Below are 20304 nucleotides of genomic sequence, written 5' to 3'. Positions count from 1 at the left end.
GAATGTGAAGTATTTTGTTAAAGGAGGATGAAAGCGTAATGAAGGAGCACTGTTGGAGCGACTTTGATGGTTATTGGACTCAAGATTAATTAATTTGGATTCCCGCTGTATGAAGAAATGAAAGGACGGCGCAAGTGGAACCAATTCACAAAGGGATCAAACTGTTTAAAACACATGATCAAAGTAAACCGGATTTTGCCGATGTGTTTATGTGGATTCAAAAGTCGTAAATAATCTACAAAATGGAGGAGACCGATCTGATCGGAGCAACTAGGACAAATAATCCAACTGAAACCGGCATGGACAATGACTATGTTTTAAAAATGCGCTTGACAAGCCTGGTTTGGAAACTTTACTCGCAGAAGAAACATTTCTATTATATTATATTGTTATTATTTATTATAGAAAAAATTATGCATTTCTGTCTTTTTATGCCTTTATTAGCTACTAACTTCAATTTTTATTAAAATTAATTAATCAATTGTTTATTGTGATGTATACAATCATGTATTGTGTAACAATTATACATTAAAAAAAAAGTCTAAATATGATATTAGGCCTCAAATCATCTGAGGCCTGGCGCACCCCCTGCGATTGTTGGCGCCCCCCATGTTGGGAACCACTGCCCCCGAGATCACCACAGATATGTCTACCCCAAAAAATAAAAACTCATGCCATAGATGGTTATTAAAATATTTGTGTTGTCAAATTAATAAATTCTATTTAGCAAATGTTTTATTAGAAAGTTATTTTTCAATTGTTTGGAAGATATAAATACATGTGTTATTATATCATCCCAACTACAGCAGGCACCGACAGAAGAGCTGGTTGAACTGCGTCCTCTAGTGTTGAAAGATAACCACAACAACAAAAACATCTTCCACTTCGATGACTAATTCCTGTTTACTTTGGCGCATTTCCACTGCAGGGCCTCGCACGGCTTAGTACGGTATAGGTAGGCCTTGGTAGGCCAGGCTCACTGCTGCGTTTCCATTACAGTTTAGTCATCTTCAATGCGAACCACAGAAAACCAACATCAGCCGTTAGCTGTTAGCACTCAAGCTCACAGCTCCTCATATCTGTTCAGAAACTAGACAAAAGTTAAACAATTACAAACTTCAGATATTCATTGCTGTCAGGATGTTAAGAGCATTCCATGGAATATAACAAAAAGTGTATCTCAAGCCGGTTTCTCAAACTTACCCCACATTTAAACCGCGCTGTAGTGGAAATGCGCCATGCTTTTTGACAAGCTGCATGTTCTATTTTAGTGGGAATGCATTCCCACTATCGGTTCTTCTACGCACAACATTCTTTATTTTTATTTCACCGTTTTTTTTTGCCCCTCTTCTGTTACCACATTCCACATCGCAGAAACTCCGTTCAAACATCAAAACGTTCAGCTCGGTCGGGAATCGTTTCTCATTCATAATTTTCATAATTCCCGAGATGTATCCCATAATTCATCAAATGTTTAACATGGAATCAATGGAGAAACTCTTCAGACTTCAACAATCTTCATGCGACTTCAACTGTTCCTTCATACTTTCACTCAGAAACCTCATTCTAACTTTAAAATGTTACACATCTTTCTGACATTATTCAACAACTTTTAAATCAGATTCATACTTTTAGAAATATTAAACATTGTTCAGACCTTGGTAAAGAGGCCTTCTTCAGATTTTAACAGTGTGTATTGCGCAGCTCGTTAAGGCTTAGAGTGCGTGATGTCACTCGTAGCTTGAAAAATAAATAAAAATTAAGCAAAAATAATTAAACAAAATGCCTCTTGAGGGCATGAAGTGACAACAACTTTCAACATTAAGGCCCATTGTTTCAGGCTTTCAAATTCAGGCTGATCTTTCCTCACAGCAGCAGTAGTTAATCTGCCAAAAAGGCCACATTATGAACCCGAAAGTACACAAAAAGTACACTTCAGATGCTCAGGGTGCTTGAGATGCTTCACGCGTTGCAACTTCACTGATATCTGTTACGGTTCTTCAACAAAACTTTCACATGTAGGTTTATCTCTCATTCAGAACAATGGAAAGGCTCTCCTCTCACTGATTACTGCACATCACCATGGAAACCTTTGATCTCTGGGCTCAAGCACAGGTGTTTCATAACGTCGTTAGCTCAAACATAAACACCTGTGTCGTGGAACACGATGTCATAACTCCAACTGACATGCACAGAACGCCACCAAACATCACATGATGGTTAACACGAAAGCCCTGAACATCAAATCTGATGTTAGGTAATGTGGTGTTACTATGGCAACGCATCCCTCGCCATAAAACATGATGTCGCTGTAACTCCAATGGACACGGTCCAATCGTCCCCCAATCTTCACTTGTATATCACGGGTCCATGCCTCAACAGCTCTACGCTAAATCTGAGATCTCATATGCCGTTTCCATAAAACACGATGTTGTCGTAACTCATATGAAAATTGTCAAAACAGCACCATACTTCAGATGATGGCTAATGGTCCAGCCTTCAACATGTCTATGAGCCATTAGTGAGTTTTCCTCAAAAGCTGTTTCCATCCCTCGTTGTAAAACACGATATTGCTATAAGTCCTATGAAAATCGTCAAAAAGTGCTGAAACTTCATGTGTGCCAACAGTTCAGCCGCGACGACATCTACGTGACAGTGAAAGTGAAAATGCTCCTAACGGCCAAAACCTTCACAGGTTTGGAAAAGATGCAGCCATCCACACATTTAAAGGAGCCTATCATGCTATATTTGAATAATATATTGTAGAGCCATACCTGGTATATTTATACGTTTTTATTTTCAAAATACCAAACAGATCATGCATTTTAGCCATGCCTCATTTTCCTCTCCTCCACCCGTCTTTGCATGCGCTGCAGCTGACCACGCCCCCCTGCAAAGGAGGGGGCCGAGTTACGAGCGCCATGTTACCATGCTGTTACCATGCCACGGCAACCTCCATTCCCCTGATTGATGGAGAGTTGGCCATATAGGCGGAACTCCTCGTCACTGACGTCAGACTATTTTCAAATCTGGATCAGTCTGTATCAGATCCGTTGCAGCCCGGTTTTTAGAGATTTGGGTATGGAGGAAAAGAGAGAGGGTTGTGTTTTCTGACACTTGGTGAGTTCCCTGACACACGGGGACACATATTCATGTATAAAAGACCTACAAAGGTGCATTTTGCATGATAGGTCACCTTTAAGCATATTATGGGGTGTCATCAAATGCCGTTGCCATGGCAACAGATCACTCGCCATCAAGTTAGTGCAAAAGTTCGCATGTTCAAATATTCTGCTGCTTTCCCAAGCCTTTTTACTTTCTTTTCTTCTCTCATCACACATTCAAGCCCCCAGTGTTCAGGTATCATTTCAATCTAAATTCTTCACTTTCTTCTTACACATTACATTTCAGCATAGCAGTTTAGCGTCAGCTTTTCAGCAGAAAGCATTCCCACTAGCAATTTCTTCAGGAATTGCATTCTCTCGTTGATTATTGTTCTTTCTTCTTGACAAAGAAAACTTTAAATTACATGCATTAATATTAAGTAAGAGATCATTATTACAGTGCTATGACATTATGTTATGGTAGGAATTGCAGCACATATATCAGCCAGTAAAAACACATTATATATATTGGCATTTTATAATATAATCATTACAATGTGTTGAAATAAAAGCACCATCAGTCAGTCGGGGAAGTTTCTTTCAAAATTGCTTTATTTCTTTCCGTATTTTTTCAAGCATATTTTTTATGATTCCATTTTTTATATTAATGTAATTAAAAAAAGATAAAACTTGGGACCTTTTTTTGTCTTTATGTACAAAAAAAAAAACGTTTAGGAAAAAAAACTATGAACATAAAAGAATCCCTGCACGATAACACTGTAAAAAAAAAGAAGCATTAAAGTGGAATCACACACACCTCCAGTTTACAGTTCCTAACTTAAGCCAGCCACACACACACACACACACACACACACACACACACACACACACACACACACACACACACACACACACACACACACACACACACACACACACACACACACACACACACACACACACACACACACACACACACACACACACACACACACACACACACACACACACACACACACACACACACACACACACGACATTTCGTCAGCATGCAGTGTAGTGGTACTTTTTCGACAGCCAATAATATGGTTTCATTGTCGACCTCGACACCGTCTACTCTAACATGATATTATAGACATGCAGTCCAACGTGGGCGTCGATAGTTTCCTCATTGTTAGTTTGATTTTGGTTTTCCTTGACATCAAAAATCATAACCGTGTCGGTACCTTTAAGGAACCAATTCCTATTTCCGTCGTTGTCGTTCGCAGAGCACACGGCTGCTGTTCAGATTAGGGCATGTGCCACTTGATGAACGTCTTTCTGACATCTGTCGTCATGAGGTTATGGAGAAGAGAAAATAAGCAAATTTTAACTGAGAAAACAAAAGGATTGAGGTGAAAAGTCATAATAATAGCTCATCCTGATGTCTTTCTTAATATGTCAGATATTAAATTAAAAAAGGCCAATACCGAGTTGTAATTCTGTCTAAAACTATGACTTTTGACGTGTTAAGTTATAACTCAGGCTTTTTTTGACACAATTTCTTTACTCGATAAGTCAAAATAGCATTGGTTGACTCTTTTATTGTTCCACTTCCTTACCCTGGTGAAAACGAGCTTTTATAGAACAAATATGTACGACATTTTTTATTCTGAGGTCAGTGCTTATATAGTGGTTATGCAAAGAAAATAGGCCATTATTGATAGGAGAAATGTTACACTTTGATGCTTCACTGAGGCTCCTCACTTCCTGTTCATGTGGTATTATAATAAACTTCACTGTGTCCTTCACTGTGTCCTCAAGGAGACAACAAATAATAATCCAGACACTCGGCCTACTCTCGAACACATCCAAAACACATTCTATACAAAAAGACACCCTGAGTCTCATCATTTCGCTGCATCTCCTCACATTCGCTTCGTCCACCGCCACCAAAAAACCCACAACACTGGTCCCCTTCTCCAACAGACCGCACCCCCCACAGATAGACAACACACACACACACACACACACACACACACACACACACACACACACACACACACACACACGCACACACACGCACACACACGCACACACACACACACACACACGGCTGATCACTCTTATTATTTGTCTTCGATCGTGGAATTGTGTTGGCATTTCTGTAGCTTGACATAAGTGGAATGGAAACCCTAAGGATGAAAGGAAAAGGTTTCGGGGGGCTGACAGCCAATGAGAGTCTCTCCTTTTGCCCCCTCGCAGAGCTCCCCCCCCCCACCCCTCTTCGCTCGCTTCTATGTGATTGGCTGCGTCTTTATCGCTTCCTTGGTTTCATCCAATCAGGAGTAGATGGTGATGACTTCACCTCCTCCTCCTCTGACCAATAGGACGCGCTCCAGCCCTTCTGTCAGGACCTCCAGGAACTCCATGTCTGGTCCCAAAGTTAAGGAGTGATGAGGCTGAAGATCATGGAGTAAGAAGGGGTAACATGTTACCGCGCAGTGTCTCCTGGAGGAAACTCTTGAGCCGCTTTCACACCAAGTACTTTGCCGCACTGAGTGCCAGCACCCCCATGGCACTAAGTACGGATATTATGCTCCGTCTGTGTTCCTAACATTCATCTGTTTGCAACTTACAAATAATGTATCCAATATATCATATTCAAATTACTTATATATACTCTCCTTGCACTATTTCTATTCTATTCTATTTGTATTACTTGCACTATATTATCCGTTTGATTGTGTTGCACTGCATATCTTCACATGACACTGAAAGCCTTGCATCTGAACATTCACCACGTCTCTGGAGCTTCCAAACCATCGAACAACCCCACCTGCTGAGGTGAAGCATCTTAACTACCCGACCAGAACAGCCCTCAGATTGTAAGGATACAGTTCTCGTCTCCGTCCGTGTTCCTGGGCGGCCCCGGCATGTTGAGCAGGACCAGCCGGGCATCGTGGGATTTATTGACGATGACCTCGTTGAGTTTCACCGCGGTGTGCATCCGCCGCACGTTAGAGTGATCCCTGCGGGAGAACAACGAGACACACACTCAACAACGTGTTTAAAAGAACTACAAAAATGGCCGACTGTGTGGGTGTTTTCCGCGCTCACGGCCTCATGCTGAGCATGTCTCTGAATCCCTCTGGAGTGGAGCATCCGGAGTGAGCCGCTCGGTACTGAGAGCTCTTCTCTTTGGTCCAGGTCATCTGGACTCTGCGGTGATGTTCGTTGCTTCCTCTTCCTCCTCCTCCTCTTCCTCCTTCTCCTCCTCCATTTCCTCCTCCAGCGTTTGAGGCTCTTTCTCTCTCGCCTCCGTCAGTATCGTCGTCATCGTCCGATCCGAGGCTCGTCAAACGCAGCATCGAGTTTCTGTCTTTCACCGCCTGAGCCTGCACACACACACACACACACACACACACACACACACACACACACACACACACACACACACACACACACACACACACACACACACACACACACACACACACACACACACACACACACACACACACACACACACACACACACACACACACACACACACACACACACACACACACACACACACACACACACACACACACACACACACACACACACACACACACACACACAGTTAACTAGCTTACTAACAGGAAGCACAGGCTGCGTGTACTCCATCAGGGACACGTCTGAAGAATACTATTAAGAAGAAGTGAGAACTGAAAACGGTGTATATTTACAGAAAGGCGTATTAATGATATTAGATATATATTCTTATTATATATTTAAGACTGTTATTTATGTCCTAATGTGTGCATATGTATAAATGTGTCTGTTGACTGTGTATATAATAGGTCTATACATATTTTTTGTATATATTTGTATTTGGGGTTGTGGGTATTTCGATGTCTCCGTCTGTTCACACAAACTTAAAGATTGAAAGTATATTTTGGACCCAGATCAGTTATATATCAGCACATGTTCACTTCAGTATCGGATACATTCTTAATTGAATCCTTCAGATAAAAACATTTTACGAACCGATGAACGAGGATTTGAAGTTAGAGTTGAACCCTCGAGCACCAATAAAGACATTTAAGGTTTTTAACTGAACATTTACGGCTAATGTGTAAATGCATAAGGTATAGATTTAGTCTTTAATACACGGTGTAGCCAACATACAGACAATGTCTATTTGATGTTGGTTAAAAAAGTAAAGTGGAACAAATATATATAAATTCAGCGTCTTGGTCTAAGACACTTCTCCCATTCACTGGTGCTTCCTAAACGTTCATTAATACTTATAATAGAATTGGTTTATTGATTTAAAAAGGTTGCATAAAAACAAGCATTCTCTTATTCTGTGTTTTCCTCCCGAAGGATCCAAAGGCTCTCACTGATCTAAGGCTATGGGATCAAGACCAACTGCTTCACCAACATGAAACTTACTTCATCAAAACTCCAGCGGTCCCTCTGAGGAGCCCAGTGTGCAAAGGAGACGAACTTTAATCATGAACCTGGTATTACCTGCTATCAGCTCATCCCTCTGTAATAATGTCTAATTATTTAGCCGATATAACCTCCTCTTAGAGCTGGATATAACATTTGAGGGGAAATGTAGTGTTTGCAGCAGAACAAGGAAAGCAACAAAGTATGAAAGTAACATAAATAAATAATAGAAAGAACATTAAATAGAAAGTATACACAGCTTTTGGAGACAAATGATATGACGCGTGACAGTATTGATAGCAGCAGTCAACCAGTCTACTTACACATTGTATGGCAGGCTAATATGTGATGTGATTAAGACCTGTTTTAATTCTTAAAATCAAGACCTTCCTGCTTTAATCTGTCCGTAGCATCTTTTATTTTGAAATCAAAGATAAAAATAACAATAATATCAAAGAAAATGACTTAATTTACCAAATAAATGACATATTTTACATTTAAATTAATTAATCCGAGACAACAATAGAACATCTGTAATAAAGTAAATTGCTTTTATCTGAACACATTTACAAGAATATAGTTTCTTTAACAGATATTCTATGATGAAAACGCTGCCGTAAAACTGCCTGAAGCCCTTCACATGAGACTGATGACCTCCCGCTGGCCACTGACCTCACCTGAGACTTCGCAGCTCCGCCTGCCTCGGTCCTGCTGCTGCTGCTGCTGCTGCCAGGGTGTCCCTGACGGGAGGGACAATCACAGACACATCAGAGGGCACACCGTGCACAACGTTAAAGGACACCTATTATGCTAAATCCACTTCTTCATGTCTCTTCTACATCAACATGTGTCCCCTCTTCTTCATGTCTCTTCTACATCAACATGTGTCCCCTCTTCTTCATGTCTCTTCTACATCAACATGTGTCCCCTCTTCTCCATGTCTCTTCTACATCAACATGTGTCCCCTCTTCTTCATGTCTCTTCTACATCAACACGTGTCCCCTCTTCTTCATGTCTCTTCTACATCAACACGTGTCCCCTCTTCTTCATGTCTCTTCCACATCAACATGTGTCCCCTCTTCTTCATGTCTCTTCTACATCAACACGTGTCCCCTCTTCTTCATGTCTCTTCTACATCAACACGTGTCCCCTCTTCTTCATGTCTCTTCCACATCAACATGTGTCCCCTCTTCTTCATGTCTCTTCTACATCAACATGTGTCCCCTCTTCTTCATGTCTCTTCTACATCAACATGTGTCCCCTCTTCTTCATGTCTCTTCTACATCAACACGTGTCCCCTCTTCTTCATGTCTCTTCTACATCAACATGTGTCCCCTCTTCTTCATGTCTCTTCTACATCAACATGTGTCCCCTCTTCTTCATGTCTCTTCTACATCTTCGGCTCTAAGCACCAAAAAATGGTCGGTCTAGAAGCAAGCACCGCATACGTCACGCTTACATCGGAGGCGGGGGCGAGATTAACCTGAGCTAACAGTTAATGGCGAGTACGGCAAATGAAAGTTGTAACAAGCCGTAGCGCTGAGCAAAGTGACTAGAACGCAACCACACACTTATTAAAAAAAACACGCTTTATAAAGTCAGGCAGCACTAACCAGGCTTCGTGTGATTCTGTTTATTTGTGCCTTACTTTGACCATCCGTTCGCTGTTATCGATCATTGTGGAGAGAGGCAGACGTGTTGTTTTGTATTATAGCAGCTATCAGATGGAACATGGGCTGCACAGGTTGTCGTGTCCGACTATCACGAGTAGAATCATAATGAAAAGGTAAAATGTGCCTGTAGAAAACGGCTTATCCCACAATAGGATAGCAACAAGTAGTCAAGATAGTCAGTTTAGCTTCGGTTGCTATGCCAACATCACCCATTTTATACCAGAGAAACGTTCATAACAGCGTTGTGATGCCCAGTCGGGCTCTGGGCGGTGTGAACAAACCGGGGGCTGAAAAGAAAAACCGGTTCTGAATAGTGTTAAGTTCGTTGACTAAAACTATGACGAAATATGTTCGTCAACGACCTTTTTTTCCATGACGAAAACGAGACGATGACGAGACGGCACCGACGGCAGTAAACAATAACTGCAACGAAATCATCATGCAATATCGTTGACGAAAAGCGACGAGACGAAAATGTAGTTTACTAAATAAAAACTATGCCAAAATCTCTCTTTACTTTCGTTGACGAAAAATGAGGAGACGAAATATTATCAAAGATAACGTTAAATCTCTGATCGTCAGTTTTTCTCCCAGCAGTTCCATTTAACGTGCTGCGGCGGAGCAGCAGCTGTTTCTGTGCTGCGCGCGGCGGGAGATTTGAATTACACCGGGCAGCGGCACAATATGAACTGTAGGAAGACTCGGGTCTAACTCGTGGTCTAACTCGTGGTCTGACTCGTGGTCTGACTCGTGGTCTGACTCGTGGTCTGACTCGTGGTCTGACTCGTGGTCTAACTCGTGGTCTGACTCGTGGTCTAACTCATGGTCTAACTAACCTTATTCAACAGAAAATAAAATGGCAACAACAGGGCTTAGGAGCAGTGGTCGCACTCGCGTTAACCGAATCCCCCCCGTCAGCGCGAGTGAGTGATAAATTGTGCACTCGACGGGTAATAATGGATTATGACGGAAATGTTACGATCCTGTCCGTCAAAATGACTGACAACGAAAAAGTCTAAAGCCACCACTGCTTGGGAGAAAGAAACAACGTGATATTTGGGCCGATTTTCGCTACAATGAGGCGGAGAAAAAAAGCGAATGCATTGTTTTATCAGAAGGGAAGCAATGTGGCCATAACACAGCTGGTACAAACACCACACACCAGATACTCTCTGCAAAGCTGCTTAATCATTCAACCTGTGTTCTTCATCAAACAAGGACAAGATATAATCCTATTTATTTATATATACTAAAATGACAAATTATTGGTTTTGGCTAGACTACTTTGACTGGAATGTTCTATATAATCTGATGACTAAAAAAGACTCAACAGTTTTCATTGACAAAAAGTAGACTAAAATAATTAGTTTTAGTCGACTAGAATAAGACTAAAATGCTCAGACTTTAAATCGACTAAAACTTGACTAACTAAAAACAGGATGAAGGTGACTAAATATGACTAAAACTAAAAAGGAAATTCAACACAGGACTAAGACTAAATAAAAAAAAATAGCTGACGAAATTAACACTAGTTCTGAACCAGAAAAGCACGGAGCTAGAACGAGAACCGCGTTGGTGTGAAAGGGGCAATCAGCACTTTTGAACCAGGGCTGAAACAGAGGGGATTATGGGTAATGCTGCAATGATCTGTTTGGGGTTTGGAGCCAAACACTTCAGAGACATGTTCTGTACCTGAGACGTGTGATATATTGATGAAATGTTTGGGACCTTTAATAAATGACCCAAATACTGATGAAGAATCACTCAAAACATCGCGTTACCCCCCTCTAGGAAACTGCAGACGCATCGCTGGTGGACACAATCTAGTTTTGACTGTTTACAGGATCTAAATGCGAGTCCAGCTTACCTCTCTCTCCCGGTCAGATTTGGACAGTCTCATCTGCCGGAGCATCTGAGATCTCTGCTCCATCATCAGAGTCCTCTCGTAGGTGTACGCGCTGATGTCGCTGTCATGCTGAGAGAGAGAGAAATCATAAAAACATTATTATTCTCCAACTGTTAAAGGAAATGTCTCAGATTTTTATTTGTACCGATAAACATTGCAGAACTTGAGTAAAATCCTACATCTTATAGATTTTCTGTTTTGTGTAAAATGTCTTGAAATTGAATTATTCTTTTTTTCACTCAAGTATTAAAAAGCTTTTCTTTTCTTTTCGTACACACGACAGCTGCTTCATTAGTTCTCTTGAGTCATGACAGAACCATTAACTGCAAGAATAGGAACCTAAATTAATATACATTTGATTTAAAGAGATGTTATAAATATTCAAAGACAGGATAAAATATCTAAAAACATGGTTTAAATAATATTATCTACACATAAACCTGTTCAGCCCCGAGCCTGTTTGTCAGGTCTCAGGCTCGAAAATGACATGCCCAGAACAAATGACCATAACTTCACTTCTAAAATGGTTAAATTAATAATCTTTTTTCTCAAAGTAATGACAAACCTGTGAGTTGGATGAAGAAAAGTCCAAATCAATATATATATTTTTTTATTTTAAAGTAAATTCAGATTGAACACAGTAAAAAAATGTAAATTATAGTGTCCGTCCAAAAAAGAAAAAAAGACTTATAATGAAAACCAGCCTTGAATGATGGTAAGGTAGACTAAAAGCTGTAGGAATCCAAACTATAACATATAATAAGTACCCTGTATCAAGATTGATGCGAAACAAGTGATATTTTACCTGTTTAGAGAGGTTTAGCAACAAATTCTGGGGTCATTTGGGTGGATTTGCCATTTCTCTGGAACCCATTGGTCGATTTTGATGATTGACACCTCTTTTGAACCGTTAGAGCCAATAGAATCGAGGGGAAGTTCCTAAATCCAGCCACACGTTACCATCGAGTGAGAGTGATGCGCACGCAGCTTGCCCAAACCGAAAGCTATGTTACGCTCTGAAAACTGAAAACTCAGTTTATTGACAAAAATGTTACGATGGATTATCAGTTCAGCGTCTGAGGGCCGTTTCCTGCCAGCTGTTGCTCAACAGGCTAAAAGCACCTCAGAAAGGAGAGAAGCTCTAAAAGAGGGGAAATACATGACTGGACTGTGTCTACAGGTGTACAACTATTGTCATGCTTTGCAGTCAGGTAACAAGAGCTGAAACCACGGGAGTCGATGGAACAGAATGTGTGCAGATTATTCATATTATTACCCATTTGTCCATCTCTACACTCTGGTTTTCTTGCACATTCACAGTGAAGGGAAACTCACGGTAATACTATTATTTAAGTGAGTAAAGATGTCCTGATTAACCACGCCAGCGTACCATCTCAACCACTTCCACCTCAGCCTCGATGCGGAGGTGATACAGGAAGGTTGCCAGATCCTTCTTCATCTGGATGGAGTTATCCTCCATCTGGGCCACGGTGAAGATCCTCATCCCGCACTTACGCCACACCTGAGGAATATTTAACACACTCAGCAACATGTCCACTAAAGGAGGGACATTTTAAAGCAGGGGGTCAAGCTCAATTCCATGGTGGGCCACATCAGCATTCTGGTTGCACTCAAAGGGCCGGTTGAAACTTTAAGACTATTTAAATATACCGTACTTTTCGGACTATAAGCCGCGACTTCCCCCCCCATTTTTTTTGTACAGCTAACGGCCACTAGGGAACCTCCTAAATCTATGGACTTTACAGGTAAAAGTAACCACCTTTAACTCTACGGGCTCTAGGACCGGTCCGCGCCCGCCACCTTTAAGCGGCGGGCTCCAGCAGGAAAAGCTGGAGGCCGGAAAAGAGTGAGACAGGTAGCGCGCCAAAGTAAAAGTGGAACCGAGAGACAGAACGAGAGCAAGACAGACGGACAATTTAGCTGCTGCGGCTCATATGCAGGTGCGCTTTATAGTCCGAAAGGTACGGTACATACATGAATATATAATATATATTAAATAATGTATTATATTACATTATTGGCTCTGCATTGGATTATTATCAGTTCTGGTAATAACTTCATAAATAACTGTCTGGAAGAAGAAGTCTAGGGCAAACAATTGAAAGCAAATATTCAACAATTAATAATAATAATAATAATTTCAATTTATATATACACCAATTTTATGTATTTTATATTCTTTGCAAGCTCATGCGGGCCGAATAAAATGATGTTCTTTGCCCGCCGGCGTGAAGTGTTCGACACCCCTGTTTTTCATTTTAGACTTTTGTTTACGAGGCCGAACCAAGACACATTTGATGTTCAGCACAGTCGCTGATATGTGTGAGCTTGACGTCAAATGAGGGATGTCACCAAGTCAAATTACTGAATGGTTAATTCTACATTAACCAAATTGATAACACATCTAGATTCCCCTTAACATAACCTGGTATATACATTTCAAACAGTGTTGACTAAAGGGAAGCTACTGTAATAAATCCGTTCTAGATCAACATGCCTTGACAATCATTTGCTTTCTTAATCTGGCAGCATGTCAACTCATACATCATGATGCAGACACCTATGAGAGAAAGACAGCTTTGCATTACAAAAGGGGAACATGGGAACAGGAGGTGGGATGGGAGTTTCTTTCTTAAAATACAGAATAGATGGCGACCCCTCCGCGGCCCCTAACAGCAGCCAGGATACTGCATCTCCAGATGCTAGCACACAACAAGACACCCCTGTTTTAAAGTGTGTGTAGCCACAGATGCTACCTTGTGTTGGCGCAGCAGGAAGGGCAGCAGCATCAGCATCCCCCCGTCGTGGACGATCCACCACACGTCGATGTAGCCCTCGCTGCAGGGCTCGCTGTTGTTGGGGAACAGGGAGATGTTTTTGGGCACCAGCAGGGCCAGGTGGGCTGCTGTGGTGACCCGCACCGTGTCTGAGGGGAGAGAGGGGGCGCTGTGAGGACGAGAAACTGAGAAGCTCAAACTCCAAGCTCAGGGGGAAGCAAGAAGCAGGGCTGCCCCCAATTAGCCGACTGAACGGTAGTCGGCGGAAAAAGTATTTGTCGACAAATTTTTCATTAGTAGACAATTGAACTACATTTAATTTACATTTCAAAGGTTCATTATTACAGTTTTATTTTATATTTGCTGTGAAGCACAACGTACCATGCTGTTATAATAACGCTCTTTGAAACTGAAACCATCTTGGGAGAAAAAAATAAATATAATAATAATCATAATTTATCATAAACGTGCGACGATTGGTCGACTAGAAAAATCTTTAGTCGAGGGCATCCCGAGCAAAACCCTCTTTTCTTTGACATCTCAAACATGTGCCCTCCTCTTGCACTCACTGATGAAGGTCTTCCAGGCCTGAGGGTCCTCGCTCTGCCTCCAGGCGTGAGGCCAGCCCATCACCACCGTGTTGGGCTTCATCCCTCCGAGCCCACTGGACTGGATCATGTGGCTGATGCCTTCCCGGGGCTTCTGGGCCACGATGCACTGACAGAAGCCCTTCACCCGCTCCTTCTCCATCAGGTGCTTCAGAGTCTGAGACAGTGGAGGACATTCTTAAGCGAAACTGATAAATGATGATATATTTGTATTGTACAATGCCATGTCTTTTATGCTGCTGCTGCAACGCAAACATTACTTCGCAAGTACTTCTTATCTTTCTGCTGTAACAAATGTAAATGTCCCCAAAAATGGATTTATTTTAAATTGTATTCAGGGTCCATACACTTTTTCACCGATGATTTTCAATGACTTCTACCTAGTTTTCCATGACCAAAGAAATGACTCTTTCTCAGCGGAACCTCTGAAAATGGTTTATTTTAACATGGAACAGGAAAATAAGGTCTGCATCTGAAACATGTTGGTCCTATCTAAAACAAATCAAATAGCCTTACTAGCTTCTACACGCTAACGCAACTCAAATCTCTCAGCAGCAAAATACCTCGTCAGTTAAATGCCATTTTAAGTTTCATTACTATACGATACAGCACGGGTCGGCAATAGGCGGCCGGTTAAAACATTTTTATTATTATTATTTTTTTTTTTTATGTGATTTGAACGGGACGGCGCAAAACGAGAAGCATTCGGTCTACAATGACAGAGAGGAGACTGTTCGGCTGTACTCGGCATTGATTCAAAACGCACTAAAGCTTTGGATCTTAATAAGCTTGTGAGCAGTGGCGGACTGCCCATCTGGAGGATCACAGAACGCCACCGCAGCGAGGGCCCCCCCCCCCCCATTTACAGTTCACTAGCACCCCCCCCCCCCAAGCATTCGAACGTCTCACATGTGTTAACAATTAATTAAGCCTCTGATTATGTTCTGGCCAGCCATCTAGTGGCTCAGAATAAAATTGGCCCAAGGACCAACTTACTTGCGACCCCTGCGATACAGTATTTATTATCATTATAGTTTTACTATTTCGCCGATTAGCTAAAATATTAATTATATTTGATGCAACTTTAGTGACTTTTCCAAAACGTTGGGAAGAATATTCTTTTCCATAACTTTTCCACGGCCTGGAATTTCCATTTTGAATTTCCATGACTATTCCAGGTTTCTAATGAACCCTGTGGATTATTCTAAATAAACATCTGTAATAAAGTAAATTGCTTTTATCTGAACACATTCACAACATATATTGAGTTTCTTTGTTTTTAACTAACAGATATTCTACGATGAAAACACTATCGTAAAACTATCTTGTCTTTCTGCTGTAACGAATGTAAATGCCGCCCCGAATAAAGGTATTCTGATTCTGTAACTAGATACAGATAATGCTTCAGATTAAAAACACGAACTCCCACCTGCTCGGCAGCGAGAGCCTCCCCGTAATTCTGCAGGAAGTTTCCGGAGACCACGGTGCCGACGATGGTCAGGCCTTTCCCCGCCTTCAGCTGGCTGGCGAACGTCAGCAGGCGAGGAGACTTAACGTGGGCGTCCTCGTCCAGCTTCAGTAACACCAGAACCTGAGGCCTGCAGGAGAGAGAGAGGGATAGCAGCTGTGGATTTGAAGAATCAATACAGCTGCATGTTCTCCTACACAGTCTATGGAGGGTTTCTATTGTAGTTTATGTGTGGTATTACATGTTCAATGTTACATATTGAGAAAATGTGTGAAATCTCATTTGAAATGTCTTGAGTATATTCACTCAAGTCGGGAAAAGCTGAGAAGCACGAAAAAAAACGTTTTGTTATCTATTTTCTAAGTCTGAAAAAAGGGTTTTTCAAAGTTCCTCAATTTTTGTTCTCATAGAGAGGCGAAGTCCCTCCCTTTCCGGGGGACCTTGTTTCGGAAAAAGTATGTATTGAAGTCAACGGAGAGAGAAAGATTATCTTTCTATCCCGTTTGAATTGTGCCACGAATTACACATATGATGTTTGTCAATTTAAAAGATAATTTTGAAAGTCAACAAAATTAAAATGTGTCGTAAAACTGCGAAGTAACACTTTGTTTGTGTGAAACCGCTCAATGAACTACATCTCCCGTCTCGCACCACACACCAAGACGGCCGTCACGTTGAAACATCTCACTTCTTTCTTTCAGAATGAGGCGGAAAGTATGAAACGAGGTGAAAATCACTCCAAGTCTGGGCGCGTTGAGAGCTGCGCACACACACAAGGGGAGTGAGTCGGTTCCTAAGAGCCAGCATGCGGGACCGGGACTCTGGGACTTGTAGTCTTTCTAGTTGCGTATTTTTCATAGTCTTATATTTCAACAGTTTTACGACAAACTGACTTTTTTGACATGGAAATGATTTTTTAAGATTGACAAACATCATGTGTGTAATTCGTGGCACAATTCAAACGGGATCGAGAGATAATCTTTCTCTCTCCATTGAAGGTCCCATGGGTCTGAAGCAGACGGGCGGGACTTCGCCTCTCTATAGTATAGTTTAGTTTGTACTTCCTTTCGTCACCTGCTTTTTTGTCTTAAACACAGTCATACTATTTGCAACAGTATGTGAAAAGTCTGTTTCCTGTTTTAGTATTTGTCCTTTTTTGATTCTGGCAATAAATAATTATCGTATCGCAAGAAAAACAATTTAGATTAGATTTCATGGATGGAAGAGATGGATCATCAAACAACTTGTTCCTCACGTTCCCGTCAGTATTTCTCTACTCTCTAAGGGCAACAGGCCGAGCAGATTAAGCACTCATTTAGGTAATAATGCGATAAATAAAGTCTGAGTTTTGTACCTCCAGTTCTTGGTGTGCGGCGGCCCCTCCTCCAGCCTCAGGAGGGCGTACCGGGCGGCGCTGAGCGACAGGCCGCGGATCCCATCCCCCCACTCCTTCTCCGCTCTAACACACACACACACACACACACACACACACACACACACACACACACACACACACACACACACAGGATCAACATGTATGTACTGGCAGATATGTGCTGTGTGTATATTGTGACTCCCCTGACACACACACTCACTAAAAACAAAAGATGACTCATTCTGGACACACACACACACACACACACACACACACACACACAGGATCAACATGTATGTACTGGCAGATATGTGCTGTGTGTATATTGTGACTCCCCTGACACACACACTCACTAAAAACAAAAGATGACTCATTCTGGACACACACACACACACACACACACACACACACACACACACACACACACACACACACACACACACACACACACACACACACACACACACACACACACACACACACACACACACACACACACACACACCTCTTGCCCATGCTGTACATGTAGGGGGGGGATACATCTCCATAGCAACATACCCGTGGTACTCAATGTACTTGTAGATCATGCCGGCGATCACCATGGCAACGATTGCGTAGTACCAGGAGGAAATGAACATGAGCGCCAGGCAGATCGTCATCCCCAAAAACGACAAAGTCCTACACACACCAGAGGCATGGATTAGTGTGTGTTTACACGCGTGTGTGTGTGTTGACGTGAGTGTGTGAGTGTGTGTGTACCAGTGGTAGTAGGAGAAGCGAGGCCTCCAGTTGGGCGTCCTCAGGAGAGTTTGGAGACCACAGGCGAGGTTCACGAACAGATAACACATCAGGAAAAACCTGAATAAAATAAATAAAAACATAAATTAAACTGAAGCCCCTGAAGGAAGAGACCCGTTTAAATATTGAGAGACAGCACTCGAGATTAAGCCACTTCGCTTACACCTGTAGACGTCAAACAAACGGCCACCAGGACACGTGTGAATATAGTAAAATGTGTCGCAGTGTAGTTATGTCAATGAAAATCTCAGGTCACAGGTAGGGATAATCAAATATTATTTTTTAAAATCGATTTTATTTAATTTTTTTTTATTATTTATGTTTTTTTTTTTCTGGCTTAATTTCAACCAAAATATATATAAATATATATATGCTAATAATAGTATTAATAATTGTAAATTGTCATTGGTCACACCACCAGTTTGTTTTACTGTAACTTGGAGGAAGCCTGTGTGCAGAGCAGACTGCTGCTGCAGCGCTACACACCGCCCCCGGAATTCATTTTTTTTCCTCTCCCGCGGGGGGGGGGGGGGTCGGTCGAATAATCGATTATTATTCGCCAGGGCTGCCGAATAATTGATTTTGATCATGGTCAGTTTCTGGCAACCCTAGTCACAGGCTCCTACAGCAGTGCAACACAATAAAACAGATAAAATAGTACAAGTAAATAAAATAGAATATATTAGGAATAGTGCAGAATAGTCTATATACAAGTAATCAAATGATATATTGATATATGAGTTGCAAACGGAATGTTATTTTCAAAAGTTCAGGTGTTTAACATTCTTATGGCCTGTGGGATGAAACTGTCCCTGAGTCTGCTGGTTTACACACACACACACACGTGTGTACACACACACACACACACACGTGTGTACACACACACACACACGTGTGTACACACACACACACACGTGTGTACACACACACACACACACACACACACACACACACACACACACACACACACACACACACACACACACACACACACACACACACACACACACACACACACACACACACACACACACACACACACACACACACACACACGTCTCACATGGTAAGGATGGGAGCCACCAGGTCCAGGGAGGCGATGAGGATCCCCAGCTCGGCGATCAGAGCCGTCAGCAGCAGAGCCCAGGTCGGCTCCCCGTTAGCCTTCCCGTGGCCGAACACCTGGAACACGCGGGAGGAAGGGAAGATTACATATAGTATAATAATTAGTACGTTTCTGATCTCAACTTCTCTCTACAGATCATTGTTATTAACACTGTTATTATACAGTAACTGGAAAGAGACGGAGATTGATTGATCTTTCTAATTTGTGAAAACCAAAGCATTTTAAACAGTTAAAGTGGAACGTGACATGTTTGATTTGACTTCCAGCGGAAAGCAGACAGTTACGATCTCTGCTAAGGAGAACACGTGTGTCTTTAAACTCTTATGTACCCGGAGGAAGGGGATGATGTTGTCCTTGGCGATGGCCTGCAGGAGTCGAGGAGCGCCGGTCAGCGATTGGAGGCCGGCGCCACACGTGGAGAAGAACGAACCGATCACGATGACCCAGGGAGTCGGCCAGGCCAGAGTCCCGACCACCAGGTTCCCGTTCACCGAGTCCCCAAACCTGCACGAGGAAAGAGCACGCGCTGTTCGGTCACTGTACATTTATAATTCTACATTTTCTTTTATTGCTATTGAGCAGTGTTCATTATGGCAGCTACTTTTTATTTAGTCTTTACACGAAAAAGGTTATTAGTTTTAGTCACATTTTAGTCCTTTTTATCATTCATAGTTTTAGTCGATGAAAAATCATTACATTTTAGTCAAAATGTTTTCTCTCTTTAAACTAATTCAGTTTGGCAAATACAGGTATACACTTCACTTGTGTAATTTGAGTGACGTGTGCAGATTCCCAGAATCCCAACTAATTCAACCAATGGCAGGGATGCATTTTGACAGACTTGGGGGAAAATACCCTGCATTTTGAATCTCCGATAGTCCTTAGTCCCGTCTCGTCAACGAAAACTAAATATACTTTTCGTCATAGTTTTTATTATCAATAATCTATTTTTAGCACGTCGTCGTCTCGTCTTAGTCATGTAAAAAAGGTCGTTGACGAACATTTTTCGAAATTAACACGGCTATT

The 20304-nt window shown here is 41.9% G+C and overlaps 1 protein-coding gene across 1 annotated transcript in view; it reads right to left on the bottom strand.

Annotated features, from left to right (window-relative positions):
- Positions 1–4532: 4532 nt before the first annotated feature.
- LOC117463461 (solute carrier family 12 member 6-like) overlaps positions 4533–20304 on the bottom strand; it is a 42392-nt gene continuing 26620 nt past the window's right edge. The window contains 14 exon segments of the mRNA XM_034105697.2: positions 4533–5517; positions 5982–6115; positions 6204–6481; positions 8204–8266; positions 11067–11174; positions 12496–12627; positions 13883–14052; positions 14473–14668; positions 15941–16109; positions 17334–17438; positions 17913–18032; positions 18114–18212; positions 19216–19334; positions 19608–19782. Of these exon segments, the coding sequence (XP_033961588.1) occupies positions 5426–5517; positions 5982–6115; positions 6204–6481; positions 8204–8266; positions 11067–11174; positions 12496–12627; positions 13883–14052; positions 14473–14668; positions 15941–16109; positions 17334–17438; positions 17913–18032; positions 18114–18212; positions 19216–19334; positions 19608–19782 (1960 nt within the window). The 3' untranslated portion in view covers positions 4533–5425.

The sequence above is a fragment of the Pseudochaenichthys georgianus genome, chromosome 18, assembly GCF_902827115.2.
Source record: "Pseudochaenichthys georgianus chromosome 18, fPseGeo1.2, whole genome shotgun sequence".
In the NCBI taxonomy this organism is placed as follows: domain Eukaryota; kingdom Metazoa; phylum Chordata; class Actinopteri; order Perciformes; family Channichthyidae; genus Pseudochaenichthys; species Pseudochaenichthys georgianus.
This window is presented reverse-complemented; position numbering and strand designations above follow the sequence as displayed.